Source organism: Primulina eburnea, chromosome 10, assembly GCF_022965805.1.
Source record: "Primulina eburnea isolate SZY01 chromosome 10, ASM2296580v1, whole genome shotgun sequence".
Classification (NCBI taxonomy): Eukaryota; Viridiplantae; Streptophyta; class Magnoliopsida; order Lamiales; family Gesneriaceae; genus Primulina; species Primulina eburnea.
This window is the reverse complement of record NC_133110.1, coordinates 20911662-20928967: the sequence shown is the minus strand read 5'-3', so window position 1 is coordinate 20928967 and position 17306 is coordinate 20911662. Positions and strand designations below refer to the sequence as shown.

Here is a 17306-nt window from a genome sequence, read left to right as displayed (position 1 = left end):
TGGATGTATATTTATAATAACAAATAATCAGGGGTGTTCAAACTTCGGATAAAACCGAAAAACCAAAAATCTAAACCGAAAAAACCGAACACTAAACCGAATCGAAAACCGAATTTTATAATTCGGATATAAATGTTAAAACCGAAATTACTTTGGTTCGATTTCGGATTATAAATATCAAAACCGAACCGACCGAAAAACCGAAATTTAATTAAATTAATAATGTTATTTTTATTTTATATTATTTATTGAGATGATATTAGTGAATGAAGAATTATTTTGAATAATACTTAGTTGATTATTATTTATGTAATTCATTTGTACTTTATATTTAAATATTTTACTAAGAAATCATTTAAAAAGATAACATATTATATTTATAATATCTTTATATTGTTAATTTAAATAATTGTATCAATACCGAAATAACCGAATCATTTCGATAGAAAACCGAACCGAAGAAAAATGATTCGGATATCGGATTATATATTTGTAAAACCGAAAAAACAGAAATAAAAAACCGAAAATCGAACCGACCGATAAACATACCTACAAATAATATTTGTTAATGAATCAATTTAAAAATATATGGAAAGGACAATTCATAATTTTTATTATAATTATATATATATTTAAAAAGGATGAACAATACATTAGAAGCAGGAAAATGTGATTAATGGTACATACCAAAAACAATATTTTATGACATTCCAAGGCAGTGTAAAGCAAGTCATCCGCTCTAAAGCATCAAAATCGAAGCCCCGACTAACCCCAAAACTCCACACACCACCAAACCACTCAACCCCACCCTTGAACTTCCTGCACCATTCTTCCCATTCTGCGGCGGGAGCGCGGCGGCACTGGTCGAGGACGGCGTCGGCGCCGGCGCCGGCGCCAGAACACTGCGACTCGTCAACTGTAAAGTACCTTTGGAAGCCAGATTATCCGCCGAAAACGCATGCTTCAGAGGCACCCCATCCTTCACGGAAGCACCCACCTGCCAGACCTGATTAACCTCCTCCGCCTCCGGCAACACTAGCTTCGCGAATATCGTGAATACCCCATTGGAATACTCTGCGCTCTTTTCTAGAACCTCGTAGGAGATCTTGGACTCCGAAATAGGGCCGTAGGCCGATATATTGTACGTTTTGACGACGGTGGAGCCGTTGGACTGCTTGAAAGCGACGAGAGCCTGAGATCCAATCATGCCGAGTGCCGTCGGATTAAGAGCCCAAGCCACCCACCCATCTGGGTTGGCGGGCGGCGCGATGAATGCGATGGAGAGGGTGGGATTGGGCTTGGCTGCAGGGTCGTAGGTCCAGTGGAGGGAGGCCTTGAGAGTGGGGAGGTCCGTACAGTTTGTGAAAGCGACTTTGTGAGAGAATGTCTGTGATGTGCAGGTTAGGGCAGCCGCCGGTGAGAATAGAAAAGCCACGGCGGCGATGAGAAGAATGGAAGAAACGGCCATGGCTGTGTGGTGGAGAGGGTATCTGGGCGTGTGTATATATAGAATAGATGGGAGGAGGGTAGGGTTGTCATAAAGACTCTTTCCTGAATGTGTGCGCTTTCGCCCCTAAATTTCTACCCCCCTTATTTATTGCGATTTTGATTTTTTTGTTACGTTTTACATCCCATTCACACTCTATTATTTTATACAGATATATATTTATTTTATTGGATAAACTTTATTTTATTTTATTTTTAAAAAGGCTTATTTAATTATTTTTATTCCATTGGGTTGGAGGATTTTCCGATTATTATGTGACATTTTCGAACTCAAGCGTTTCCTCGGACATCTCCAACCCTCCTTTCTAACGATGGAGGATTTATATGTTATAGTGGAGGAAAACTCCTTCAACCCATCTTCATATAATGATCCTACATATTCATTCTATATTTAGAGTACAACACATAAAATGTATAGATTAAAAAATGTCATCATCAAAAGTTACGAAATGGTTCTCTTTTATTTTTTTTGTCCATTTCATATTTTTTATTTTGAAATTTTTAATTAATTTCATAGTAAATGACATATCACCAACAAATTTTTAAAAAAAAATGCACACAACAATAAAAATAAACACATTTTTAGTTCATTACAATCATGACAATACATCACTATTCTGGAAGGTCTGACTCGATGATGTTCCTCCGAAAAATTGTCCAAACGGTGCTCTGAGCTATCCCATTTCGCTACTCTTTTCTGACAAATTTTATGTTATTTTTTGACCAAATATATACGGACTGATTCATCAACGAACATATAATGTTGTTTGCAATTTGATAACAAAATAAATGAATTATTTCAAATTTATCGAATTAATTAAGTTCTGTTGAACAATATATTATGTAATTATTTAATTTTATATGTGTATGTTTGAAATGAAAAATAAACGAAATATTTGATAACATTTGGATGATATGAATTGAATAATAATTCACGCTAATTTTGCAACTGAATAATAATTAATTCACGCTAATAAAATTCTTGCACATAACAATTTTATAAAAAAAATATTTTAGAGGATTTTTTTCATTCTCATAGTAGTTCCAGCAAAATCAATTTATATAAATATTGAGGGCGAGGAGAGAGTATGAAAATGGATTAATTTGTTCACACTCTTTGAATTTGGTCCCATTGACTCTTCTAATTTCCTTAAATGAGAATTACTCACCTTTTATGGTAAAGTAGATGCTACCTGTGGGGGTAGTGCCCTCACAGGATCTCAGCCATTGATTTTATATGGTGATTAAATCTGGGCCTTTGATCACTTCATGGGGTGTATGTGTGTGTAAATCTGGGCCTTTGATCACCTCATGGGGGCAGTGCCACACAAGGTAGGGTGAAATGAACCACCTTTTATGCTTGTTTTCCAATTATTGTGAAGATCCAGTGATTAACCCGACAGACACGCGGATGCATTAATAACTTCTAATCCCACATTGGTGGATGAACATTAATGAGCGTTAATAATCGCCCATTAATGCACCGATATGGGTGTCCTAATCGAAAAATGTTCCATAAAAAGGGAAATGCTAATTTTTTTCTTCCATTTTATTATTGTACGAATGGACATTACAATTAGACTAAGAAGTAAGATTGAGAAAGTTGTTAAGGTAAAGATTAACGACAAAAACTTATGTAAAATTGTCTCATTAGTCGTATTTTGTGAGATAAATATCTTAGTTGAGCCATCTTTGAAAAATATTACTTTTGTATACTAATAGTATTACTTTTTATTGTGAATATCGTTAGGATTGATTCGTCTCACAGATAAAGATTCCTGAGACCATCTCATAAGAGACCTACTCAATGTCAACAATTTTGTGCACATAAATGTAGCGGTGAAAAGTTTTTAGTTATTTTTTTAAAATACGATCATAATTGTTTTGTTCATGTTGTTTTTATAGGTTTACTGAGTCGATAAAATATGATCACATATTCACTCAACACATTTATCCTAGGGACTCTAATGATTAACATCTACCAAATTGAAGTTGTTAACAATAATGGAATCAATGATTAATAATTAAAATATATAAGAAGCTGACTTCTTCTTGTAGAAACGGGAGGTCAAGCCAGAGAAACGTTGACTCAGATTTTGAAATCCTACAGGTTCCTTGATTAGAGAAAAATATTATAAAATAGCCCGAAATTTTTGACTGGCCCAGTATAAACTAGATTTGATTTTGTGTCGGCGACCGAAAATATAAAATTGATTTTTTTTTTTTTAGTTTTCTTCATTAAAAATATTTAAAACAGATTAGGTTTATCGGTTGATGAATTGAAATAATCTAAGAAATCACATTAACTTCGAGGCGGATGGGAAGGCTGTGCTTATGCCAGATTATAGGCATTAATTATCGATATATTATAAAATTATCATTTTTTAATTAATAAAATATTTTATACATGCACATGAGGTGCCCATTTTATTAAAATTTTACGAATCTTTGTTCCAAAATATTAGCCCAATAAAGCGTATTATATATAGGGATGACAACTTTCCCCACGGATTTGGGGCCACCCGAGGAAAACCCGAAACGGGGATAGGGATCCCCGATTTTTTCGGGTTTGGGTTCGGGTTCGGGTTCGGGGATTTTTTTAAATCCCCGATGTAATTCGAGGCGGGTATGGGATCACTATCCCCATCCCCGAAATCCCCGAACCCGCCTCGAAAATAATATCAATAATAAAATAATAGTATTATTAATATTAATAATATAATAATATTATTATTTTTTAAAATATTAATAATTTTATTGTTATTAATATTGATATTAATATTAATATTATTTCTAATAATAATATATAATAATAATTTTTGGTTGGAGAAAATCTTCGAATTCGTCATCGTCTTGCCATATTAATATTTTTGAAACGGGGACGGGAATGGGGATGGGAAGTTGATCCCCGAAGTTTCGGGTTCGGGGAATCCCGGAACCCGAAAAAGCGGGGATCCGGGCGGGTATGGGGGTGTGGATGGAGTTCGGGGATGAGGATGGTAATGACAAACCCGCCCCCGCCCCGACCCATTACCATCCCTAATTATATACATCTGATTGGTTGGCAAGAAGTTAATTTTGAAGAAACATATAGTCTATCCATCCATTAGTAGATCGACTCAGTTCATATGAGCAATAAACATTAAAGTAGGTATCATGTGAGATCGTCTCCGGGATCATAATCTGTGAGACGCGTCAATCTTACTTATATTCACAATAAAAATTAATACTCTTAGCATAAAAAGTAATACTTTTTCATTTACGATCCGTGAGACCGTCTCACACAAGTTTTTGCCTAAACATTAATATTATTAATTGAGTAAGTTGGGTCAGAGATACATCTTATACAATTGATTTGTAAAGCAATCTCATATGATTTTTATAGTATACAAAAAATTGAAAATATATAAATGCCAGTGATAGCCATTTTTCCAAGCTCTATGTATATTTTTATTTTACAGTGTAATTATAAGGAAAAAGCAATGGAATAGCCGATAACTGTTTTTTAATACCCAAAAGTCCAAGCAATTTTTACTTTATTTCAAAACCTATTCGAATATTTTCTACATAAAAAAGCCCAAAATATCAAAATGGATTATTTTCCCCAAAATACTCTTTATCAACTTGATTTCAAATAAATAAAATCTTATCACAAAAGTTTCAGTTGATTTTTATTTTCAAATAATTATATGTATAGTATATTCTTTATAAAATAATTTTAACAAACTAAATTTTATTAACAGTTTTAAGATGAATTTTAAAATTATATATATTATATTAATAAAATATTAAATATATATTTTATGAAGCAGTTTAGTTTCTCGATAAATGCATTTCGTTTAGAGTGGGTCTCATGTGAGACCGTCTCACGGAGCATAATCCGTGAGACGGATCAACTTTATCCATATTCACAATAAAAAGTAATACTCTTAGTATAAAAAGTAATAGTTTTTCATGGGCGACCCAAATAGGAGATCCGTCTCACAAATACGATACGTGAAACCCTCTCACATAAATTTTTGCCTTTCATTATATCAATTGATTAATTCTATATCACGTTATGCATTTTTAATAAATTTGAAGAAAATACATGCACACAAAATTGATATAATTAAATAAGAAAAATAAAAATTATATTCCATTAAATTTATTTAAAAAATATATAATAAATTAAATATTTTAAATTACAAATCAATTAAAATTTAGGGTATGTTGAGAACACGATATAATATATATTTTATGACTTAGGTTTTTTTTTTCGATCATAAAAATGAAAAATAAATTCTTAAATTTAATAAGTTTTTTTTTTTTGGCTCGAGCGAATTCTATCCAAGTAAACCCAGACAAATGGGACTGGATTTTGACGCATTAGGCAAAGAAATCCTCGACAAAATGTAATAATTTTTAAGGTCCTTGTTTCTTGTCATAATTACTCAATCGCTAAATGGATTTGCATAGTACTTAAAGAGCACGTTTACGTTTTGAAAACTCCCGCGATTCCCAGCTCTTCAAGAATACCAAACCTTTCCCTTCTCCTTCAAAGTTCCTAAGCTTTCTTTCCTCCACAATCCTTCAAATAAAGCCAAAGCAAAGCATCGTTTCTCTATTGTACGTATATGTATCTCCACATATATATATATAATCCTACTTCTCCCTAATAATCCCAACAAAACAGATAATCTGTTCCATTCGAAGTTTACGGCACGATATTCCTTATATTTCTCATCTAAGATGGCTTCTGAACAAGCCCTTGTTGAAGGTCCAGCTGCCCTTCAAAAGTATTCGAAAAGGGTAGTCTTGAAAACCATATTAGGCCGTTCCGATGGCGGCGTGGGGTTGATTGGACAACGTGTGATGATCGGCGGATGGGTGAAGTCCTCCCGTGAGTTCAGAAAGGAACCGCCTTTGCCAGCTCCGGAGGTGGTTGGCCCGAAAGATACGAGCTGTGTTGAAATTATTCAAACTCGTTTACCATTTTTCCGGTCTATCATGAAGGTTTTAGGTGTAGGCGAGCTTCGTATTCGTGACAAGTTGGATTCTGTTGTCCCTAAACCGCCACAGCCCTCGATTTCGATATTGCAAATCAGTGATGGATCTTCTGTTTCTTCTTTGCAGGTTTGTATAAGTTTATTTCTTGGTTAAGTTTCCTTCATGTTATGTATTGTAAAATATCAATGGTCTACAAGTCCTCGTGCAATTCCACCACTTCGGACACGTTTAAGTTGATGCTACAAGAATTGGAACACATCATAGAGAAAATATGAATTTTAGGAAGAGTAATAAACTTGTTTTGTCTTAATCTGGCACAAGAATGATCTCTATCAGTATCAGATAGACTATAGTTATTCAAACAAGAGTTGTAATCGTTGATGTGATCGAGTGTTTAAACGCTTCCAACAAAAACATCGTTTGACTCATTCAATCAAAATTGGAGCTCCTTTTCTCATGTTGATTGTGTTGGTTTTTGGTCAGGTTCTGGTGGACTCAGCTTTAGCTTCTCCAAGTCATGTGATGCCTACAGGAACTTGCATACATGCAGAAGGCATATTGCAAAAACCATCACTGCAGGGGAAGCAAATCATGGAGTTTAAAGCAGAGAATATACTTTATATTGGGAAAGTTGATCAGGATACATATCCTTTGTCGAAGAAGCGTTTGCCTCTTGAATCGTTAAGGGATTCTTCTCATTTTAGGCCACGCACAACAACGGTATTAGCCACTCTATTCTTAACTTGTATCTATTTTTTAACCGTGGCTTCGATATTTTAGAGCTTTGACAGTTTTGAAAATGAAATCTACCTCATTCAATTTATCGTCAGGGACGTTTAATTTTCCACAAATTGATGCATTATTCGTAGGTAGCGTCTGTAATGAGGATCAGAAATGCTCTTACACAAGCAACACATAATTTCTTCCAAGAAAATGGATTTCTCAATGTGCAAGTGCCCATAATCACCGGCACTGATTGTGAGGGATTTGGTGAAAATTTCCTAGTCACAACTCTTCTTGGTACCGATGGAATCAAGGATCAAAGCAATGCTGACGACACTTGGGACGTGAAACTTGAATCGATTAAAGCATCCATTAAAGAAAAGAGTAAGAAAGTGGAAGAACTTCAAAGAACCGAAAGCAACGAGGAAGCACTGGTTGCTGCGACTCAGGACCTCAAGAAAACTACTGAATTAGCATCACAATTGGAAGAAAAACTAAAGGCAAAAATTGGAAAATCTACGAAAACTTACAAATTTGATTTCTCTAAGGATTTCTTTTCTAGCAAGACGTATTTAACTGTTACTGGTCGCTTGCATTTGGAGAGTTACGGGTGCGCCCTTGGAAATGTTTACTCAGTTGGACCAAGATTTCGCGCAAATAAAAATTATTCCAATAAATCATTGGCTGAGATGTGGATAGCCGAGCTTGAAATGGCATTCTCCCACATAGAGGTATATTTAGCTTTACTGTGGATGGAGCTGGGATTTGGATTTTCCTTTTGAAAACTTGATTTTTTACAAAATACTACACATGAAAAATATGAGGTGGTTCACTTTTTCTTGAAAATTTCAGGATTCAATGGACTGTGCAAATGACTTCTTAAAGTTCATTTGCAAGTGGATTCTTGAGAATTGCAGTGAAGACCTGAAGTTCATCTCAAGACGTGTTGACAAATTTGTCGTTGATCGGCTTCAATTTATATTAACAAGCCAATTTGAAAAGGTTTCCTACACAGAGGCAGTTGAAGTTTTGAAGAAGGTAAACTGATCTTCTGTCTCCTTCATAAAAATTTCAAGAAATCATAACATCTTCTACTTTGTTATGATCATCACGAATCAGGTTACAGAGAAGAAATTTGGAGAAAAAGTTGAATGGGGTACTTCTCTCAGTGAAGAACATAAAAGGTCTAAAAACAGGATTGCAGATTATACTTGAATGCTTCGTACAAGTAGAAAGAAATATCTAATCTCTTTTCACGTTTATTTGTTTGGTGGCAGCTATCTAACCGAAGAACTATACAAAAAACCACTTGTCATATACAACCAACCAAGAGAACTTGAGCCATTCTACACACGGTTGAACGATGATGGAAGAACCGTAGCATCATTTGAAATGATCGTACCAAAGGTAGAAATTATGCATAAATTCGGTTTAAATCAACATATTTTTTGTTCAATTACCATTTCTTGTGATAACATGCATATTTATGACATGCAATTTTTATCATAACTTAGGTTGGAACTTTGATTAGAGGAAGCCAAAAGGAAGAACGCTTTAATATGTTGAGCACAAGGTGAGAAAATGTTGTCCTGTCAGGGTTTTTTATTTATGAATTATAGCTAATCATAATTTTGATCGTTGTAGGATTAAGGAAATCGGATTGGAAAACCATCAGTCCGAATGGTACCTTGATCTTCACAAGCATGGTGTCGCAAAATGCTCGGGTTTCAGCTTCTTGTTTGATCCTTTTGTTCTTTATGCTACTGGACTCAATGATGCCAGAGATGCTGTCCCATTTCCAAGAAGCTTTGGCAAAGCCAACAATTGAAAGCCATTAATCCAAAAACAACAATCGTGGATCGATGTTCCATTAAACTTAGTAAACAGTAAGATCATAATGAACGGATACAATATTAAATACGAGTCCATTCATGATAAACATTGTACAGATACTTCATTCAAAGGACATTAGTAGACAGGAACTCACGTCGGTGAAATAAATGTATGGTTTTATACTCATATACGTGTGTATATAAACATTCTTGACTATATCCCCATTTTCTTTTTCTTTTTAAAAATTTAAATATTCCTTGTTAATACGGTTTTATATCCGGAATTTCGAATCCATGCATCTCTACTTACACGATACATAATAAAAAAAAATTGTCTAAAAAATTTAATCATATTAAGAAAGATCTCCCAAGAACAGTATGTTTGGTAGAACCGTGCATGAAATTAATAGAAAAGAAACAAAAAATAAATCTTGTTGACCAAGAAACTACAAGGTTACATTTGAGATAAAGTTGGAAAGCACTTGCCATAAGCTCTTCCAAACTCGCACGGCCAAAAGGGGTAAAAGAATATGTCAAAGTAGGAATGTAAGCCAATCAATTTGCTCGTAAGTTATTCAGAGCTCAGGCTCGATAAAATGCTCATTCGAGATCGTTAGATGAGTTTATCGAACCGTAGCTAGACAATTTTATTGAGCCGAGGCTCGAGCGTGAGGATATTCGGCTTGTAAGCTCAGTGATCCTGTTCGCGAGCTCGACTAGTTTGTTTGACTGTGAGTGTACAATAACTAACTCAAGCATTAAAAGGAAACTTTCATTGTCCCACAACGATATCGGAGTGAAAGAGAAGTGACGAAATGTTATAAAATGAGAAGTTACCCCTTTAAATTCTCATATTTAGTTGATATTTTGGTTAAGAATAATCGACGAGCTCGAAAATGAGTCCAACGAACTGCTTAAACAAGTAATTGAGCCATTAATGAATCGAACTCGAGCTATTCACAAGCTTAGTTATATCAAAACGAGTCGAGCTCGAGGCTCATTATAAAAACTCGAGTTGAGCTCGAGCTTATATATACTTTAAATGAGCCGAGCTTACATAAGCTTGAGCTCGAGCCTGATACAATTCTACTCGACTCGTTTATATCCTTACTGTCAAGTGAAAAATAAATAGGTAAGTGTAAGAATAAGATCAGTCCTGTAGGTTATTTCAGCACTTCTATAAAGCAACAGTCTTTGAAATGTCTACTACTTTCAAACCTTAAAATCCTACTATTATTTTTTTTACTTGAACATAGAATTTTGAAATTTATCTTTTAAAAAATAACTTGACAATTCCATAATCCAAAATAATTTAACATCTAAAATTTAAAGTGCATAAAAATCCCTAACTCATTAATTAACCAAAAACCCTACATCGACATTTAACAAGATCAGACTAACCTCAAAATAAAGCATAAAAATCTCTAATAAATCATTAAAAAAATATTTAAAACTTTGACTATCAAATAATGCGGAAAATATTGTCCCTCGGGAGTGTACTACCGGACTCGATCCACTCAAGCGTCAGCGCCTCCCTCAATCTTATCCTCACCTGTAACATTCAGACCTAGTGAGTTTAACGACTCAACACGTTCTAAACATGAGTAACAAATAATACATATACAAGCACATGCATTAAAAATCATATTTTTATTCAAAATAAGCTAGCATAAATTTGTAAGCATAATTTAAATCCTAAATCGTCAGATCATAAAGCTTTCCATCATTTATCGTTTTGGATGAAGTTTGATACTTGAAAATGACTAGCTGTATCACGTGGTCGACTGATAATTCTTAGCCCATCATTGCGCATGGGACAGGCACCGACGTAAATGGAAATACGATAGTTGGACTCCCTTTGGGACCTTCTCCCGTAAATGAGCTTCCCCTGGGGTCTTCTCCCTCACGATATTCCCAGTAATTATATCATATCTTTTTTATCACAGTCAATTCATATCCTTCAAAATAGTTTTCCTTTTTTCGTAAAATATCGTGTCTTTTCCACGGTCGAAAAAATAACATTTTAACAGTAAAAATTGCATAGATTTATCATAAATCATAAAATCCCATATTTTCATCATAAACGTTTTAAAATATCATTTAGCATGTGTTATGATTTTTGGGACACTATCAATCCTTTCGTACTACCCAGGTGTAAAATGACTGTTTTGCCCTTGAATCCTAAAATTCTCATTTTGATGTTTTCTTACTTTATTGACTCGAGATTATTCCAGATAATTATTTAAGCTAAAATTTGACTTCAAATATTTTTATTTAACGTAAACTTGGGATTTTTAATTTAAGTCTTTAATTACTAAACCGTGAAGCGTTCTAATCCTGAATTAATTCCAAACTTAATGTTTTCTTCCCAAACTTTAATCATAAACATTTCATACCTAAGTTACCCCCCGTGAGCCACGAACCACACCCCGTGAACCATGGTTCGATCCCTTACTCCTCCCCTTAGCCAAAGCCGAGCCCTAAAGCTTCCTAACCCATGTTTCTCCCAAAAATCTCGAGCCACCATGGACCAGACCACACCCAGCCCCTTCTGCACCTAGCTGAACCACTCTTGACCAGAACCAAACCAGCCTAGTTCCTACAACAGCCGTGTCGGTCCACTCTTCTATTCCTAAAGTCACAGCGCATCCTAACCCGAGCCACCTTGGACCACGTTGCACCAGACCATGTCCTGACCCCATGCCATCCTCCCTAGATCCTGATGGACAAGCCAACCCAGCTATACCAACCGCGCATCACTCCCTTCATAAACCAGCCGCGCGCGAGTGTGGGTGAAGAGTCCTAAGGCTTATGGACTCTTCTCTCCCTGCTGCCGCCACGTCCAGTAACCTTGAGCCATCCTAAACTCTTCCATATGCCGCTCATAGAACCTTGGCAAAGCTCTGGTGCGAGCCCTGGTGCGGTTCTCCCTAGCTAGCCGTCCCCAAGCACCATGAAGACCCATGAAGAAACCCTAGGTTTTTGGCTTCCCAACCATGCAGTACCCCTAGCCGGAATCCAATCATCGTCTCGTGCCTAAACGACACTTTTCCTAGCCTTTTACCGTTTTATATATGTAACGTACCATATTTTTAAACATAATTATAATTTGCGGAAAATAAAATTTTTTCTTAAATAAGAAATTCTCATTCAAAATGCCCAATAATTAAATGCTTGAACAAATATTTGAAAATGTAAACAACTTGCAACAAGAAATTGATTAAAGCAACAAAAAGTAATTTCTTAAAAATCAGAGTAAATGAAATAACATACAAAAAAATCTTTGAAAACTAAGGCAGTCCTCGGGTTAGTCCCCCACATAGTCCGAGCCAGCTCACTGATTCCCGCCTCTCGTCATCACCTGCATCGATCAAGTCTAGTGAGTCTAAATACTCAACATGTATAAACCAGGAATAGCAAGTATGTAATAAAACCACATGCATTTTAAAGTAGTACACACGTAACTTAAATTTGAACATTCTTGCATAACATAGACGTGTCATCATTTCATAAACATTTTCATAAACGTACTTACATCATACATACTTAAACATGAATAATCATCATCATTTTGCATAGAGATATGTTTCAAAGCAAGTGACCCATAACATAGTGCGCCTGATCAGACTAAACCGTAATACTGGGCTGGCAGGGATGTCCACTAGCACATATATAAATTCCCCGGTCATACTTTATTGGTCCATCATCATACTTACTGCTTTCCAATCCTGATCAAAACCATACTTTACCGGGGTGGAGAGGTCCCCTGACACGTTCTCCGGCTTCCAAACCCGTTAATAATTAGTCACAAGACAATTAGCATACCTAAAAACATAAAATATTTTCGTTTTCACATCGAACATACTTACATAACATTGAGGGATTTGTTGGATCTCGCTTGGGTTGTTGCTACACATACTAACACGTTCTCATGCATCTTAAATTCCATAACTTAATCATGCCCATCGTACTCATTACCAAGTGACTAAATAACTTATGACCTTCTAGAACACTCGGTACTTGACCAAGATAAACACATAAACAACCCATGACACTGAACCCCGAAACAATTCCTGATATGAAATATAAACATTTCCCCAAGCCATGAGAGACACGGACCTCGTTAAACCATGAATCAATGATTCCTATTCAAGCTACGTAACGTCTAATTTAACCCTCACTAAGCTTGGACATAATGACGTAATAGTATCCAAATGAAGCAATAGCACCTAAACTCAAAGCTTGAAGATACCTGAACCAGCGCCTAGGAACTGAGGAGCAGCACTGCAGCGCCTAGTGGCCAGTGTGAAGTTACAGCGCTGCAGCACTCCTAGTGTAGCGCTGCGGCTCTAACCCTGCGCGAACTCAACCCAAAAAATTTCACCTTCTACCCATTCACCTCCTTATGCCTCCTAATGCAACCAAACCCGTACCGTCTCGAAATGAAACACCAAAAGATGTCTGATCGCAACACATGACATATCCTAACCTAGAAATGACCACTCGGTTATTCCCAACGAAGCCTCCAACCACATAACTCAAGAAACATGAAAAACATAATCTTTTAAAAAGTCACAATTTGAGCAGTCATACAAAAATGATCATAACTCGCTCGTTTCTTATCAGAAAATTACAAATTTACTGTAAAAAATAAGGTATGGAAAAGTAATATGTTTTCTATTTTGAAAGTTTTTGCAGAAAGTCGCCCGAAAATTCACAGTACTTGAAATGACAACAAAGTCGGTTTTGAGATATAAAATTTTGATCCAAAATCATTTCCATCATTTTGCCCAAACTTTTTGCACAACATACACGGATTTTGCATACAATACACATTAAAATACTTACTACGACAAGATCAATGAAAAAAATAAAAGAATATATATGCCTTTGATGATTAAACTCACGAAACGACAGATAACGATGCGAGGGAATGCGAGACTAGATCCAGGACGACTTGTGGCACGATTTTTGCTCGAAAAACCAACGAAATCTTCAGAAATTTTGCAAGGGGAAAGGGGTGGCTGTTGTTGAATTCTATGAACTATAGTTTTCTTCTCACTTGAAACGTGTTTGCGTGTGTTGTGTGTGATGAAATGTGTGTGTATATATGTGTGTGTGCGTGAGTGTGTGTAGGGAGATAATTAGGGGCTAAACATACTTAGGTAAATAATTAGTAATAAAAATAATTCTAATCTAATTATTCAATACTACTCAAAGATTAAACAAAATAATTGATTACCAAGTTTCAAAATTAAAATCTCCAAATTTTCAAATTGGTATTTGAAAAGCTTAAAATCTCAAAATCACCTAATAAATTAAATTTGTTTTAAAATGCTTAAATTCAAAAAAAAAAAAAAAATCATTTAAAATAACATTTTTCTTGACTTGAAATAAAATACCGCATTTTCAGAACTCGCCTAAATCGTCGCCGGTCTCTTTTCTCGATCCCGCATCGAATATTTGCCTGAAATATAAAACTCAAGAAAATTTTTAACGTGAATCAATTAAACATATAATAATTTAAAATAATGCAAAAATCATAAATCATGCATCGCCAAAATCATTTAAAAATTTAAATTAATAATTTAAAATTTTAAATAAATGCATGAGTTTTACGTGTACTGACTTTGGGCTCTATAATTCCTCCCCCACTTAAATAAATTTCGTCCTCGAAATTAAATCTTACCAAACAACTCCGGATAGCGAATTCTCATATCTGCTTCGGCCTCCCAAGTGGCCTCCTCCACTGATTGATTCAACCACTGGACTTTGACCAACTTGGTCACTCTGTTCCGAGGTCTACGCTCCTGTCTGTCTAGAATACAGACCGATCTTTCCTCATATGACATGTCTGGAGCAAGCTGCAATGGCTCATAACTCAAAACATGCAAAGGATTTGCTATATTCTTCCTCAGCATCAAGACGTGGAGCACATTGTGCACTCCGACCAGATTCAGCGGTAGAGCTACACGATGAGAAAGTGTCCCAACCCTGTGAAGAATTTCTAATGTTCCGATAGAACTCGGACTCACCTTGCCTGTCTTCCTCAGTATCAAGACGTGGAGCACATTGTGCACTCCGGCCAGATTCAGCGGTAGAGCTACACGATGAGAAAGTGTCCCAACCCTGTGAAGAATTTCTAATGGTCCGATAGAACTCGGACTCACCTTGCGCCAAGCACACAGAGACATCGGCGCATATGCGCCACATTAGAACGAGCATATGCGCGAAGCACTTCCAGCGAGACAGTAGGCTCGGCGCATATGCGCCACAAAGGACGCGCATATGTGCCACATTCGAGCACGCATGCCAGTAGCAGGCGCGCACATGCGCGGGTTTAAGACGCGCATATGCGCGCGACTCAGTTTAAGAAAAAAAAGTGCCCATTCGCAAAACCCTCCTCAAATTTACACAGCATCATTTGTTCTACCTTAGCACACCGCCGCACCGCCCTCGAAACACCGACCGCCGCCGTGTCGCCCTCGAAAAGCCGACCACCGCCAATCACCGCCGTGATTTACGCCCCCACTCCTAATTTTGTTAAAATTTTGAAATTTGTTAGAATTGATGCTCGATCTTTGGGGGAACTTCTGTTATTGTGAAGTGGGTGTTTCAATTTGTTCTATATTAGTTGTGATTATTGGGTTTGCACGTCTATTGCTCACTGGATTAATTGGTGTGGTGAAATCATATTGTTCAAGTTTGGGAAGTCCGATTATCTTCGATTTTGGCGTTACTGTGGGTTGACTTCGTTGTTGATTGTGATATTTTGATACATTAATTGATATGGCGCCGAAAAAGAGGTCAAAAAAGGGTGCTTCGTCACGTCAAGCTTCGACTCTCACAGGTTTTGGAACGAGGAGGCCCAGCAGATATATGACAGTACTATGACACGGCCCATAATACCGGAACGGGGGTTCAATTTTTCCATTGCACGTGGTGTGATTATAAATGAACTGGAACGAAGGCAATGGGTGGAATTCGCTCAACACCCGTCGGACGCCATTATCTCCATTGTGCGAGAATTTTATGCCAACCTCCGGATTCGGCACGACGAGTCCAAAGTATTGGTCCGAGGGAAATTGGTGTCGTTCAATTCTCGAACGATCAACACGCTATATCAGATGCCCAGTTTCGATCAGGACGAATACAGTGAGTTCCTAAAAGCAGGAGTTAATTACACAGAGGTCATCCGGACCATTTGTGAGGCCGACGCTGTCTGGAAAATGAGCGCGATCGGGCCTACATCTTTAAAGAAATCCGACATGGGGCCTAACGCCAGCGCTTGGACATCTTTTGTACTAGCCCGAATTCTCCCGTCTTCTCACTACTACGATGTCACTAAAGACAAAGCCGCATTGGTTTATGCCATCCTAAAGGGCAAATCAGTTGACGTGGGGAAACTCATTTATGGCTCGATTATGAGAGCTGGCGCAGGGTTAGCCACGGTTGCTCTTCCTTGTCCTCACACGGTTACCGAGCTATGCCGCCAGGCCGGCGGCACATGGGCCCCTGATGAGCCGGTACTCAAGCCGAAGGCTCCCATTGTCGCTTTCTTTGGAGCAGCATCTTATATTCCCCACGAGTAACCAGTTGAAGAAGAGCTCCCGCATCCACAGCTTCCAGGACCACCACCGGCAGCAGCCAGAGAGCGCAGGGGAGACATATTGAGGCGACTAGAGAATGAGATGCAGGATCAGAGGCAGTTACTAGTTGAGCAGCGCTAGGTGCTGGATTCGCTTCAGTACCGCATCGACCATTTTATGAGATTCATGATGGATTTCACTTCCGTGCTTGCTCAGCGGTTCCCGCCTATAGGTCCAGAGGATCCATGTTTCCCCAGCCGCCTGCATGGCCGCCGCAGTACCCAGGACCACCACCACAGTATCCAGGACCTCCTCCGCAGGCCCCACCCCAGCACATGGATGAGGATGTCGATGATGATGACGACGAGCACTGACGCTCGTCATGTGAGGTATGCATGTCCCATTTCTTTCTTGTTTATACATTGAGGACAATGCATATTTTAAGTTTGGGGGGGGGGGGGGGTGATTTGATTATTTGATCTGAGCTGAATTTGATCTGAGTTGATTTGTTGCTTTGATGTTATTTGCTTTGATGTTATTTTTTTATGTTTATTTTAAAAAAATATTTAATTCATTCTTTATTTTTATTTTCGTAGTCGTTAATTGTTTTTTTTAGAATTGTGGAATTAAGGTAATAACCAAACAATGATGAGTGTTGACCCGAAAT

General features: G+C 37.1%; 2 protein-coding genes across 2 annotated transcripts; one reads left to right on the top strand and one right to left on the bottom strand.

Moving 5' to 3' along the window:
* Nucleotides 1-591: 591 nt before the first annotated feature.
* Nucleotides 592-1540, bottom strand: LOC140803212 (cytochrome b561 and DOMON domain-containing protein At3g25290). The gene has a single exon (XM_073158950.1). It carries the CDS (start codon nt 1466-1468, stop codon nt 740-742), a length of 729 nt encoding a protein of 242 aa, XP_073015051.1. The 5' UTR covers nt 1469-1540; the 3' UTR covers nt 592-739.
* Nucleotides 1541-6159: 4619 nt separating this feature from the next.
* Nucleotides 6160-9268, top strand: LOC140803211 (asparagine--tRNA ligase, cytoplasmic 2). Its single transcript, XM_073158949.1, has 8 exons — nt 6160-6621; nt 6979-7215; nt 7365-7949; nt 8071-8256; nt 8338-8402; nt 8496-8625; nt 8733-8791; nt 8863-9268. The coding sequence occupies exons 1-8, from the start codon at nt 6238-6240 to the stop codon at nt 9044-9046; spliced, it is 1830 nt and encodes a 609-aa protein (XP_073015050.1). The 5' UTR covers nt 6160-6237; the 3' UTR covers nt 9047-9268.
* The last annotated feature ends 8038 nt before the right edge of the window (nt 9269-17306 follow it).

Bases quoted from the DNA above. Each gene is read 5' to 3' on its own strand.
- LOC140803212 (XM_073158950.1), bottom strand. From the start codon at position 1,468: ATGGCCGTTTCTTCCATTCTTCTCATCGCCGCCGTGGCTTTTCTATTC.
- LOC140803211 (XM_073158949.1), top strand. From the start codon at position 6,238: ATGGCTTCTGAACAAGCCCTTGTTGAAGGTCCAGCTGCCCTTCAAAAG. The intron at 7,216-7,364 runs GTATTAGCCACT...CATTATTCGTAG, and splicing joins TTAGGCCACGCACAACAACG to GTAGCGTCTGTAATGAGGAT. The intron at 7,950-8,070 runs GTATATTTAGCT...TGAAAATTTCAG, and splicing joins TGGCATTCTCCCACATAGAG to GATTCAATGGACTGTGCAAA.